Below are 11,986 nucleotides of genomic sequence, written 5' to 3'. Positions count from 1 at the left end.
GGCTGCAATGGGACCATGGACTCAGACATGGCTCTTAGCTGCAGCTCTGGCTTGGATATCACCATAGCATTGAGTAGCAGTGCAGGCCACTTAGATCTTCATGACCCCAGCTGCAGCATGTCCCTTGGCCACCAGCGTGCACTCAGGTGGCTGACCTGATCCCAGGCATCAACAGAAACCCTGGCTTCAGTAAGGTGGTGGACCCAGACATGGCCCCCAGCTGCAGACATCACCATGGCCTGAACGTCACCCCCTGGCCTGGATGTCACCATGATACTGTATAGCAGTATGTGCCACTGTATATCCCCAGATACAGCATGGCCCCTGGACATCAACCTGGTCCCAGGTAGGCCATCAGATCCCAGGCAACCACACAACCCTTGGTTGCAACAGGAGCTACACACATCAACTCAGACCCTGGCCCCTGTACAGCCGCAGACCCAGATAAAGCCCTTGGCAGCAGCCAGGGCCTGGATGTCACCATTTCCCCGAGTGGCAAGAAGGCCTCCCACCTCAGTCTATTCTTCACTGCCTTTGCTTCTTCTATTCTACCTATTTCCACAACACATGAACCATTCCACTTCCCTTTCTCTCCCATTTCTCCACCATATACTTGCTCATTATAATGGGACCCACCAGCCCTGTGCCACAAGGTGCCAGTAAGCCTGTGGATGTCTACCCACCGTCCCAGGTCTTGAAGACACAGGCTGGTCTTTGGGTGGCTTGCACCTGCCTGAGCGGGATCCTTTTATACTCTTAATTGGCCTAACTAGCACGATGGTCTGTTTCTTTCTCCCATGGAAGTCTTCAAAATCTCTCTTCATCATTGAATCATTGCATTATCCTCTAACTTGATCTCTTTATAGGAAGGAAAACGCTTGTAAAGTTTTTCAGTTTTTGTGCCCTGATCTGCAGGCACACATAAACTAGCTATGGATATACGCTTTCAAGACACTGGTCAACCTGTGTCCAGGCAGGGAAGATATCAAATTAGACATTGGTAAAGGCAGATAACTCTGTCAACTTGATCTTGCTTAATCATAAATGCTGATTTACATACATACATACATGACCTTATAAAATTTAAAGATAATAGAGGGTGACCCATTAAAATCAAGTGTTCTGTCTTCCACAGCATTCTAAAAGAAAATGCTTTCTGTCTCTTGTCAGTTTCCATCCAATCCAGCAAATATTCCTCATTGGTCATCTCTATGCATATTAAAATGGGATAGATGACTTAGGTCCAACTAGATGTCATTAACCTCAAAAATGATTCTATGAGCAAGGGGCATCAAGATTGTGATGGGGAAATCTTCAGAGACAACTGAACCAAGCTAGTAGGAACTCATGAACTTTAGATAAACAGCTATGGAGCCTGCATGGGACTGGACTAGGCCCTCTGCATAAGTCAGACAGTTGTGTAGCTTGATCTGCTTAATGGACCCCTGGCAGTGGGATCAGGATCTATCCCTGGTACATGAACTGGCTTTTGGGAGCCCATTACCTATAGTGGGATACCTTGCACAGCCTTGATGCAGGGGAAAGGGACTTGGACCTGCCTCAACTGAATGTACCAGGCTCTGCTGACTCCACATGGGAGGCCTTACCTTTTCAGAGGAGGGGAGTGGGGGTTGGTTGGGTGGAGAAAGCTGGGTGGGAGCTGGAGGAGGGATGAGAGGGCAATCTGTGGTTGATACGTAAAATTAATAAAAATTCTCTTTATAAAGAGAAAAACATATGAAAAATTAAATAAAATATTAAATTTAAACATTGAAAAAAAAAGAAAAAACACAGCTGTCATTCCAGACATCTCTGGACTCAGTAAGAGTAGGGCCCTGGAACATTTATCAGGAGGCACCTCCCATGCAACCTCTCCCTTGTTGAGAAGGCTAGGAATAAGGCTGAGTCTCATGGAGTCTGAGATCTCTCTGGGACCACCAATGAAATAATGCAAGTGAGATAATTACTAACAACCATGCTGATTACACCAATCAAACGATTTAAGTCCTTTTTATTGATGGACAGATAAAAAGGGGGCTTGTGTCTCTGAAAAATTAGTCTCTTGGTACCCAGGCTTAGGCAATGATACAGAGTTTTTAAGGCAAAACCCACAAAGACCATGATTTACTTCAAAGTTAGATGATAGTCAGAGTTACCTTGAAATCTTCTTTCCTGACACTTAGCAATTATTTTAGATGCAACAAACATGTCAACTATTTTTTATTCATATCTTCTTTAGTTATTTTAGTTTACTGTAATTATTTTTGTTAATACATCCGGATCATGGTTAAGACCATGGAAATGCTAAATGTGTTGTCAAAGCAGACCATGACCATTGGAGATGGGGACTAGGGCTGAGAACTGTCCAAGGAAAACACAAAATAGAGTCAGAACAAGATGGTGTTATCTTAGTCATTTCAAAGCAACTTCACTGAATTAGTGGTAACAGAATGGTAAAAGTAAGTTACAATTCCTTTTCTCAGCACAATCAAATAAAACAGACTAGATTTCTTATTTCATGTAACAAAAATGAGGGAAATGCATAGGACAATAGTTTGCAACCACTAGTTATCAAGCATCAGAGATTGATCCTTATTAAAACAGAAAATAAATATAAATAAGTAAAGAGTACCACAAATGTCTCAATTTACTGTCTTGTTGCAAAAAAGTGCAATCCAGGTGGTGGTGACACACGCCTTTAATCCCAGCACTCGGGAGGCAGAGGCAGGTGGGTCTCTGTAGGTCAGCGTGGTCTACAAAGAGAGTTCCAGTACAGACAGGACTGCTACACAGAGAAACCCTGTCTTGAAAAACAAAGCAAAATAAAAAGTTCAAGACATACCTGTGCTGCCTCTAAGTTAAAAATAATCAAATAAGTAACTTGATCCAGAAAAAAAACACCATGTAGAAATGGCAGATATCATAGTATCCACAGCATACCTGGTCTACCACAGAAAAGGAAACAAAATGAAGAGTATCATCAGACTAGACTACCCACCAAAATCACTACAAGTCAAAAAGCAGTAGAATCACTTGCTCAAAGCACTACTAGCAATTAACACAGAGTTTAATACAGATAAAAACATACACAATCGACACATTGTGAATCTTAGCCACTCTTCAGGAGGCTGTAGGCAGAAGTTTCTATCCTGCCTGGTCCCACAGCTGTTCGGTCCCAATAAACATTCAGAGGCTTATATTAACTAAAGACTGTTTGGTCTATGGCTCAGGCTTCTTGCTACCTAGCTCTTAGAACTTAACTCAACTCATTCCTATTAATCTATGTTTTGCCATGTGGCTTTGTGGCATTACCTGTTCTCTCACATCTTGCTTCTCCTGGCGGCAGCTCTGAGTGGCTCCGTGGCTCTGCCCTTCTTCTCCTTGTCTCTATGCTTGGATTTCCAGCCTGACTCTATTCTGCCTTGCCGTAGGCTGTAGGCCGTAGCTGCTTTTTATTAGCCAATAGTAGCTATGCATATTCATAATGTACATAAAGACCATCCTACAACAGGAGGCTGAAGGAGGACGTTTGTAACATGAATTGCTAAATGGTCTTATTAATAAATGAAAGAAAACAGAGTCAGATATTGAGGTGAAACCTGAAAGATCAGAGAAGCAAAACAAGCCAGCCACAAGTTCTTACCTTATGAAATCCTCTAAAGAGAGCGAGTTCCTGTATCCTACAGTTTACTGCCACATTACTTCCTGGGATTAAAGGTGTGTGTCACCACTGCCTGGTTCTGTTTCTCTCATGTAGCCCAGTGTGGCCTTGAATTCACAGGGATCCAGATGGTTCTCTGCCTCCCGAGTGATAGGATTAAAAGTGTGTGCCACCACTGCCTGACCTCTATGTCTAATTTAGTGACTGGCTCTGTCTTCTTATTCCTAGGCAAGCTTTATTGGGGGACACAATATATCACCACAGAGGTTGCATTGATTGAGGCCAGCTTAGCTACATAAGGAGTTCCAATCCTGTTTGGGCTATATAGTTGAACGATGCCATGTCCTTCCCACACACACAGGAAAATTCATAACTCAAAAACATGAGCTTCAGTGGAATAACTTTTCCCTCCATACAAACAGTTTCTCAACACAACTCATTGTACCACAGATGTGGAATATTTAAGGAAAAGCTAAAGGAAACCATAAGTGATAGATATATGAGAAAAATGACAAAATACTGTTAACAAAAGTAGAAAACATATATACTAATAGAGATGTACCTGTTTCATAGATCAGAAGATCCAAAACAGTTAACATATCAATTGTCCTTATCAGTCTATCTAACCGACAGAACCCTCATCAAAATCAAAATGGGATCCTTTGCAGACAGTAAGTAAACAGTGCTAAAAGGTCTCACATAAATTCAAAGGTTCCAGCAGAAACAATAGTAACAAAAACTTTGGAAAGAATAACCACAGCTGGATAAATTAACAGCCCCATTTCAAGGTTGCAGAGATATAAGAAAGCAACATAGGAGAACTGCTTGCAGGAAAGATGAAAGAAGACACAGATACCTGGCTTTTGGCAAAATTAAAAAGTAGATGCAGTGAATAACAGCTTACTCTTTGCTATAAAAGCTTTTCTGATATCATCCAACCACAGGTTAAAAAAAATAAGAAACTTTAATCTTTATCTTCATGATCCAAACATTACATTTCAATAGGTAATTGACCAAAACCTAGAAATGAATTACTACATAAAAGAACTAAAACAAGTAAACTTTGCAAAGGAAAAAATTCTTTAATATCATTTTAAAACAATTTTTATTACAGAGCAACTAGCTGAAGGGAACCTCTTCAAAGTTAGATACTCTGCTCTTTGAAACAGACTAATGAGAGACAAATGATGGGGGAGAGAAGAAATTTTACAAGTGATGTATTTGATAATAGATTTCAATCTAGAACACAAACAACTGTCATATTACTCCACTAATATGGCAATCACTACAAACTGAAGAGGTTAAAAAAAACCTGAATATATTCTGAGCCATATTAGTGGAGTAATATGAATGATAAGTCAGCATATGGACATGTTAAATACCATTGGCCATATGAAAAGGCAAATGAAACCCATGATGAGATAGCACTGCACCAATATGAGAATATTCCCAAACTGAAAGATCTAACCATACCACATGCTAGGAATGTGTGGAAGAATTGAAATTGTCCTAAGCTTCTGGTGGGTTCAAAAGTCCAGTCTATCAATAGTGGGTATTGTGTTCAAGTGATGTAGAATAGAATTAGAGGAACTGGAGCCTGGGCACTCCATCTTGCTCATCAAAGTAGATTCTAAAGTTTCCTAGCAACCAAGAATCCTCAGAGAAACAATAACTGATTCTGATTCTGGAACAGTGGTCTCAGAGCCAGAAGGGGACCATGGGGGACCAGAGGCTGCCAGAGGACCATCCTGACTGGGTAGCCAGGTACAAGCGTGTCTTGAAGCACAAGAAGGAGCAACTGATAGTTCCTCCTTTCATTGAGGGCCGTCACCGCCTGTTTTCTCATGAAAACCTGGAAGACTTTAAAAGAGACTATCAGGCATGTGAAGAGATACTGTCACGAACCATCTGGCAGACATTTTGCCCCAGAATTTCTCATGAAGCACCCAATACTGCCACCAAGAAGTGCCAGAGAAAGCCACCCCAGGATTTGGAATTGTTTTGTTCAAAGTCAATGGATCAGCAAGGAAGCAGAAGGACCCAATACAAGCTGCATCATTTGTCTCAGATGAAAGATGATGCTGAAGAACATTTCATAAATTTGTTTCAGATGCCAAAACATGGCTGGAATCTGCATAAGTGGCCTCACTTGGGAAATCAAAGGGAAGCAAATAAGAAGAGCAAGCACGGGAAACACCTTCATAGAAAATTCAACCTGGGGAATCCAGAGAATTTCAGGTCATGTCAAAGAAATTTACTTCCTAGAAACACATCCACAAACAAGAATTTTATTGACTCTCTTAATTATAGATACACACAAAGAGGGAGTGACGGTATCTATGAATGGAATGAAGCACTGGGAAACTCGGATGCATTGCAAGAATTCGACATGGACCATGCTTACCAACCAACTTACAAGGACTCTGCAGACAAGAAAATCTGTCATCTTCCTTCCAAGCTCAAGTACTTCAGAGGGTTAAGCAAAGGAAAGGACAACATCAGATTCTCCAAACAGGCATCAATATTTGAGATGAAACTCCAAAATCTACATGATCCTTGTAAGTCCACCAAGGAGAAGTTTAAATATGGGTCACCATATCAGAAACCCAATCAGCTCAAAGCGCTAGCCAGTGAAGAGCCTATAACTGATCCCAAGAGTTTGCTTGAATTTCAAGGCAGAAGCTTTAGCAAGCCAGATGTACTTGAAAATATCTATGGAATAATTGCCTTTAAGGACTTCATTATACACAAGGGCTATGATATGCCAGGCATACTCAGGAAGTTTTTTATGAAGAAAGGATGGAACTACAACTCTGTTAATACTCCTCTACCAAGCATATTAAAAAATTATGAACTGATAATGCAAAAACAGGATGATGAAGATGATGAGGGAGAAATGGAGAAGGAACTTCACTAAAGGATTTTCCTATCGCCACCTACTTGACAGTGACACACTCTCAATTTTGCATTTGAGATATATTGGGGGGGCCACCCTCTGCCACCGCAAGCACAATTTAACACCTAACATTCAGAAACGTTTCCCAATGAAGTTATGCTGTGCCTTCACCATTATTTTTGGTATCTTAGTGTGAAGCCAATGTTAAATATATTTTTTTTCACATATTTTTTCATTGACACTTTTATATCAGTCATTTGTAAAACTACCTAAAACCATTAATTAAAAACAGGATTACTCTGAATAAAGAGACTCAGTGGTATTATTTTGCAGCATGGGTACATCTCAAAATACTGTAATTGTACTAACTGAAAGGAAACATGCGTAGCTCCCTCTAAGTTTCAATATTAATGAAATAATTATAGACATTCCTTTTCTCAACCAATCTTGAATTCTATAGCTAAAGTGATGGGCAGCTATTTTCATTCCTTGCACACCACAGCCTTTATTCTTCCAAATGGGAACTTTCCTCAATGATTTTAATGTCAAGTAACTCTAGTTCTTTTAAGATCAATTTACCAGTTGTGGGTAAAGCACATCTTCACAGAAATGCGTATTTTAATTTATTCTTTCAGCACGTGTATGCTGATAACATTTAATATTTAATACTTTCAAGAATAAACCTCTATCTCACATAGGGTCTGCAGATATTCTTTTTTTTTTTCTTTTTAAAGCTTGAATTTTATTAAAAATGACTTTGAAACTTTAAACTCAATATTCCCATTTCCATAAGAAAGTATTCTTTATACTATCAATAATTAAATTATGTTTTTACAGTGTTTTAAATATATTTGTTGTGTAAATACGACACACAAACTGACAAAAAGTAATATACATTTAAAATTTTGATAGTTCTCTAAGTTTTAAGGGCCATGCTGTTTAGGAGTAAAAGATGTTAATAGAAAAGCCAGAAAAAGACCATCACTTTCACACAACCAGTGATAGATGATTAATCAGCATGTAAAAGGATGTTCAACAATAGACATAGAAAGCATGTTCTAAAATATGCTCTATTTACTGAAGGATAGCTAGCTTTCTTCCGAGTTTGAGGAATTACAAGTGTTATAAGTACCTACATGCAGGTTTTTGTATGGATGTAAGAGTTAAACATCAAGGAGATTCATCATATGCTCTTAAGACTTAACTTGGTGGTGCTGGGGACCTAAGCCAGGCCCACATAATGCTGCACAAATGCCCTACCACTGACATACATCCTTAGCGTTTGTTTTGAGACAGGGTCTTAACATGTAGCTCAGGCTATATTTGAATTTGTGATCCCCCTGCTTCAGTCTCCTATGCAACACAAAGTCAGCTACCAGGCTGTGTTTTGGTTGTATTACATTACTATATTGTATAGGGCTGGAGAGACGACTTAGCAGAACATACTGCTCTTCCAGGGGACCAGAGTTCAATTCCCAACACCCACATTGGGTAGCTCATTGCCCTTAAGTCTAGCTTCCAGGGAGATCTAAGAACGCTGGCCTACTTGGACACCCCCCAGACCACATTATTTTAAAAAGATATATATCTTTAAAAATTACTAAAAAAATAATACAAACTTCTATCACAAATCTATCTTTTATCCCAAGTGCTGGGCATGATGGTGAACACCTTTAATCCCAGCATTGCGGGGGGGGGGGGGGGGGGGAGGCTGAGGCAGAAGTAAAGATAAGCTAATTAAGAATTTATGAAAATATTGAAGATATGATGTAGATAACCAGTTACATCCCTCTTTTTTTTCTTTATTTTATTTTTTTTCAAGACAGGGTTTCTCTGTGTAGCTTTGGTGCCTTTCCTGGAACTCATTCTGTAGCCCAGGCTAGCCTCGAACTCACAGAGATCTGCCTGGCTCTACCTCCTGGGATTAAAGGCATGTGCCACCACCACCTGGCATATTTCTATTTGTTCATATTCTTTCTGTAGTGATAAGCCATATAACTGCATTTATCTTCTATAAATGGGAGAACTGAGTGGGTGGAGACAATGAGTCTTCTATTTCAATCTGTATTTGGATATTAAAGCGACAGATACTACCCAAAGACAAATGACTGACCAAATATGTCATCATGGAGAAAGCCTAGACCAAATGTTCAAGTAATTCAGAGTATACAGGGTTTCAGATTTTAAATTTTTCCATAAGAATAAGACATCCTATATGCTTCCTCATTAAACTGAAAAGAATCTTTTTTTTTTTTAATTTTAACACGGAGCTAAGTGTTTAGGCACTGATCTCAGTATAGCCCTCAAATTATTTGGGAAAAGTACCCATGACCTCAACTTAATTTTCTTGTAAAGGCAGAAGAAAAAATAGGTTTCTTAGCTTATAAGCAACAGGACTGACTTTGCATGAAGGTTTTCAGTGTTTCAAAGAGCTGCATCTACTGCTCTTACACAGGTCTGTAGATATTCTTTATTTATGCCTTTTATTCCTTTGCTTCTTTTGTGCAGAACGTGTTATGCTGAATGCACTGACTTGTTTTTCTTTTGCCTTTAGCCTGTACTTGTTGTGGAATATTAGTTTAAGATGTGTTATGTTCATTTATGCTGTGGAATATTTGTTTAATGATGCAAAAATATGTTGCGTACTTGTATGTTGCATTTGTTTAACTCTGTAAAGCTGTGTTACTTTGCCTGTCCAAAACCTTGAATTGGTCTAATAAAGAGCTGAATGGCTACTAGCTAGGCACGAGAAAGGATAGGTGGGGCTGGCATGCAAAGAGAATAAATAGGAGGCGAAATCTAGGGAAGAGGGAGGAGGTAGAAAAGGAGAAGGAGAGGAGGACGCTAGGGGCCAGCCACCTAGCCAAAATGACCAGCCATGGAGTATGAAGGGAAGAAAGACATATAGAATAAAGAAAGGTCAAAGGCCTGGAGGCAAATGAGAAAAAAAAAGAGATTGGTTAATTTAAATTAGAAAAGCTGGCTAGAAACAAGCTAATAAGGTTGGGCATTCATAAGTAAGAATAAGTTACTGTGCAGTTACTTGGGAGCTAGGTGGCAAACCTACAAAGAGTAAAAACAAAAACACAACTACATGTACTTTTGATGTCATATCTAATAATTTGGTTGCCATTTGAATTTCAAATAGCTCTCTTTCTCTGCTCTTATTTTTTTTTAAATCTAGTGGTGATGTTATGGTTTAACACTTGTATTTAAGTCTTTGACCAATTTCAGTTTTAGTTTTTTTTCCCAAAAGTGTATCATGTTCTATACATTGAGCACACATATTAATAAATGGGAAAGGAGAACATACATGATGAAGGAAATAAGACAGTGTGAGTGTTTTAAAACCTGATGTTTACTGAGATTCTCCAGTCTTTCTCTCAGATTTAACAAATACAATTTCTACTTGCATCTTCGCACTTTACACACATTGTGGTTCTGTGCCTGCCAGCAGTGATTTCTCCTTCCCCTAGAGCTCTTTTCCTAATTGAGCAGAAAGGATGACAGTTTCTTTCACTGCATTGCATAATTTTTATTTGAAATTTTTTTCAACACAATGTTTTTTTTAATCATATTCTGTCCTCTCCCAACCCCTCACAAGCCCTTCTCATTGCACAGCTGCTTCCAAAAACATTTAACAGTGGTTTTTCAACATGAACCATACCTGCAGAGACATTGATTTTTAAGGGTAAATTATAAGCAAAATGCCTCTTGTATGTTCCCCCTTCATGAAAGCCTAGCTAGTAGAATTTATGAAGCATCTGAGTTGTCAATTTCTTTTATACTTTGATTTTTTTCCATTTTATGCCTTTAGACCATGCTTTCTTCCATGTCAATTGCTCTTACATAAAATATAGCTTCCCTCTTCTGTATAGCGGTACCTCTCCAGCTATCTTCCATATTGCTCAGTAACCACAGAATTGGAGTCGTGGCCTCCCTGACAGTCAGTGAAGGTTGGGCCAGAGGGAACTCAAGTAACTATCTTGGTATTTAGACGTTAAGCATTTAAGGTTGACAGGGGCATGAAAATAACTATTTTTTAAATAATGAACAACAGTGCATGGTATACTGAATACTCCATTATTTCCATGAACTAAAACAATGTTGGTGTTACCAACTATAGAATTTTTCAAAATCTAGTGCAGAATAACACTAAAAGTATTTATTAGGCATGCATCCAATTCCCTAAATGTGTTAGGGTTCTTTATGCAATATAACATAATAGGTATCACATTGTTACTATAATATGTTATACAATATGAATCTTATAAGCTTAAAATAGGCCATTTCAACATCATGCTTCTTAAAGACACCAGTAGAAAAAGTTCTAGAAAAACAAAACTAAACAAAACAACAACCCAAATCCCAAACAAAGTGAAAATGCATACTTCACTTAATAAGCCAATTACTAAATTTCATGATCCTCAAAATTACAGTCTTTTTACGGACATGAGACAGGCATCCACAAACTTAAAAAGCAATGCAGCAGGGAAGAAAGATGGCTCAGTTCTTAAGAGAACTTGGTACTTTTATATTAGGCCTGGGTGGGGTTCCTATCACCCACACCAGACAACTCACAACTATCTGTAACTCCAGTTCCAGAGGATCCAACATACTCTCACGGCCCCACAAGGCACTTGCACCCATGTGGTGCACATGCACAGACTCGGACAAACATGTACATAGATGTAAACTAAATCTTTTCTTAGAAAGGCTATTTAGGATAACAATAGAAGAAATTCTATATAACTTCTTTATAGGCTACTATACTTTTCTTCCAGAATTAAAAAATAGTCTAAAGTAGACAAATGGAAATCACTCTTACATAATATAGAAAAAAACAGTTATACACAACGGACTTCTTCATCCATTTTAGTTGTGATATTAATGAATCCAGGTCAATGTTAGCCTCCTCTTAAGAAATTGCTCTAATGTTGCACATATATTCATTATGAAGACAAAACTACATTCCTAATGCTAATTTTAGTCACCTTCTGAATAATATTTGAATGATAAACAACAGAAGGCTACTTCATGGCCATGGGAGCAACAAGAAGGTTGGATAGCGGTGAGTTCCCATGAATAATTGCACCACCCACAGCAATGGCATCAAAGTTTCTGTTTTTTAGGGACCCTCCTCATTCATTAAAACAAATCAAAACAGACAAAAAACAACAACTATCACTTGTCCTCCTGACAAAATACTTAACATCTTGTATTTAAAAGTCTGATATAGATGTGAAGGTCATGACACAGTTGCCTGGATAACTGATGTCCCTTCAACCTAGCTCTTGACCTTGTCCTCAGAGGGTCAAGTGAATGCTAGTTGAGGTCGGTAATGAGAGCTGTCATTCAAATAAAGCTTTCTGATACTAAATTTATCTAAAGAAAACAAAGAGCAAAGAGTAGAATGTTAAAAGAAGTAA

At 38.7% G+C, this 11,986-nt stretch overlaps 1 protein-coding gene across 1 annotated transcript; it reads left to right on the top strand.

The window, feature by feature from the left end:
* The first annotated feature begins 5,338 nt into the window (after positions 1-5,338).
* LOC131899172 (putative protein FAM47D) lies at positions 5,339-6,865 on the top strand. The gene has a single exon (XM_059250564.1). The coding sequence runs from the start codon at positions 5,379-5,381 to the stop codon at positions 6,576-6,578; it is 1,200 nt and encodes a 399-aa protein (XP_059106547.1). The 5' UTR covers positions 5,339-5,378; the 3' UTR covers positions 6,579-6,865.
* The last annotated feature ends 5,121 nt before the right edge of the window (positions 6,866-11,986 follow it).

Source organism: Peromyscus eremicus, chromosome X (assembly GCF_949786415.1).
Source record: "Peromyscus eremicus chromosome X, PerEre_H2_v1, whole genome shotgun sequence".
NCBI classification, from domain to species: Eukaryota; Metazoa; Chordata; class Mammalia; order Rodentia; family Cricetidae; genus Peromyscus; species Peromyscus eremicus.
This window is presented reverse-complemented; position numbering and strand designations above follow the sequence as displayed.

What these genes read in the sequence shown, in the direction of transcription:
- LOC131899172 (XM_059250564.1), top strand. Translation starts at nt 5,379, where the DNA reads ATGGGGGACCAGAGGCTGCCAGAGGACCATCCTGACTGGGTAGCCAGG.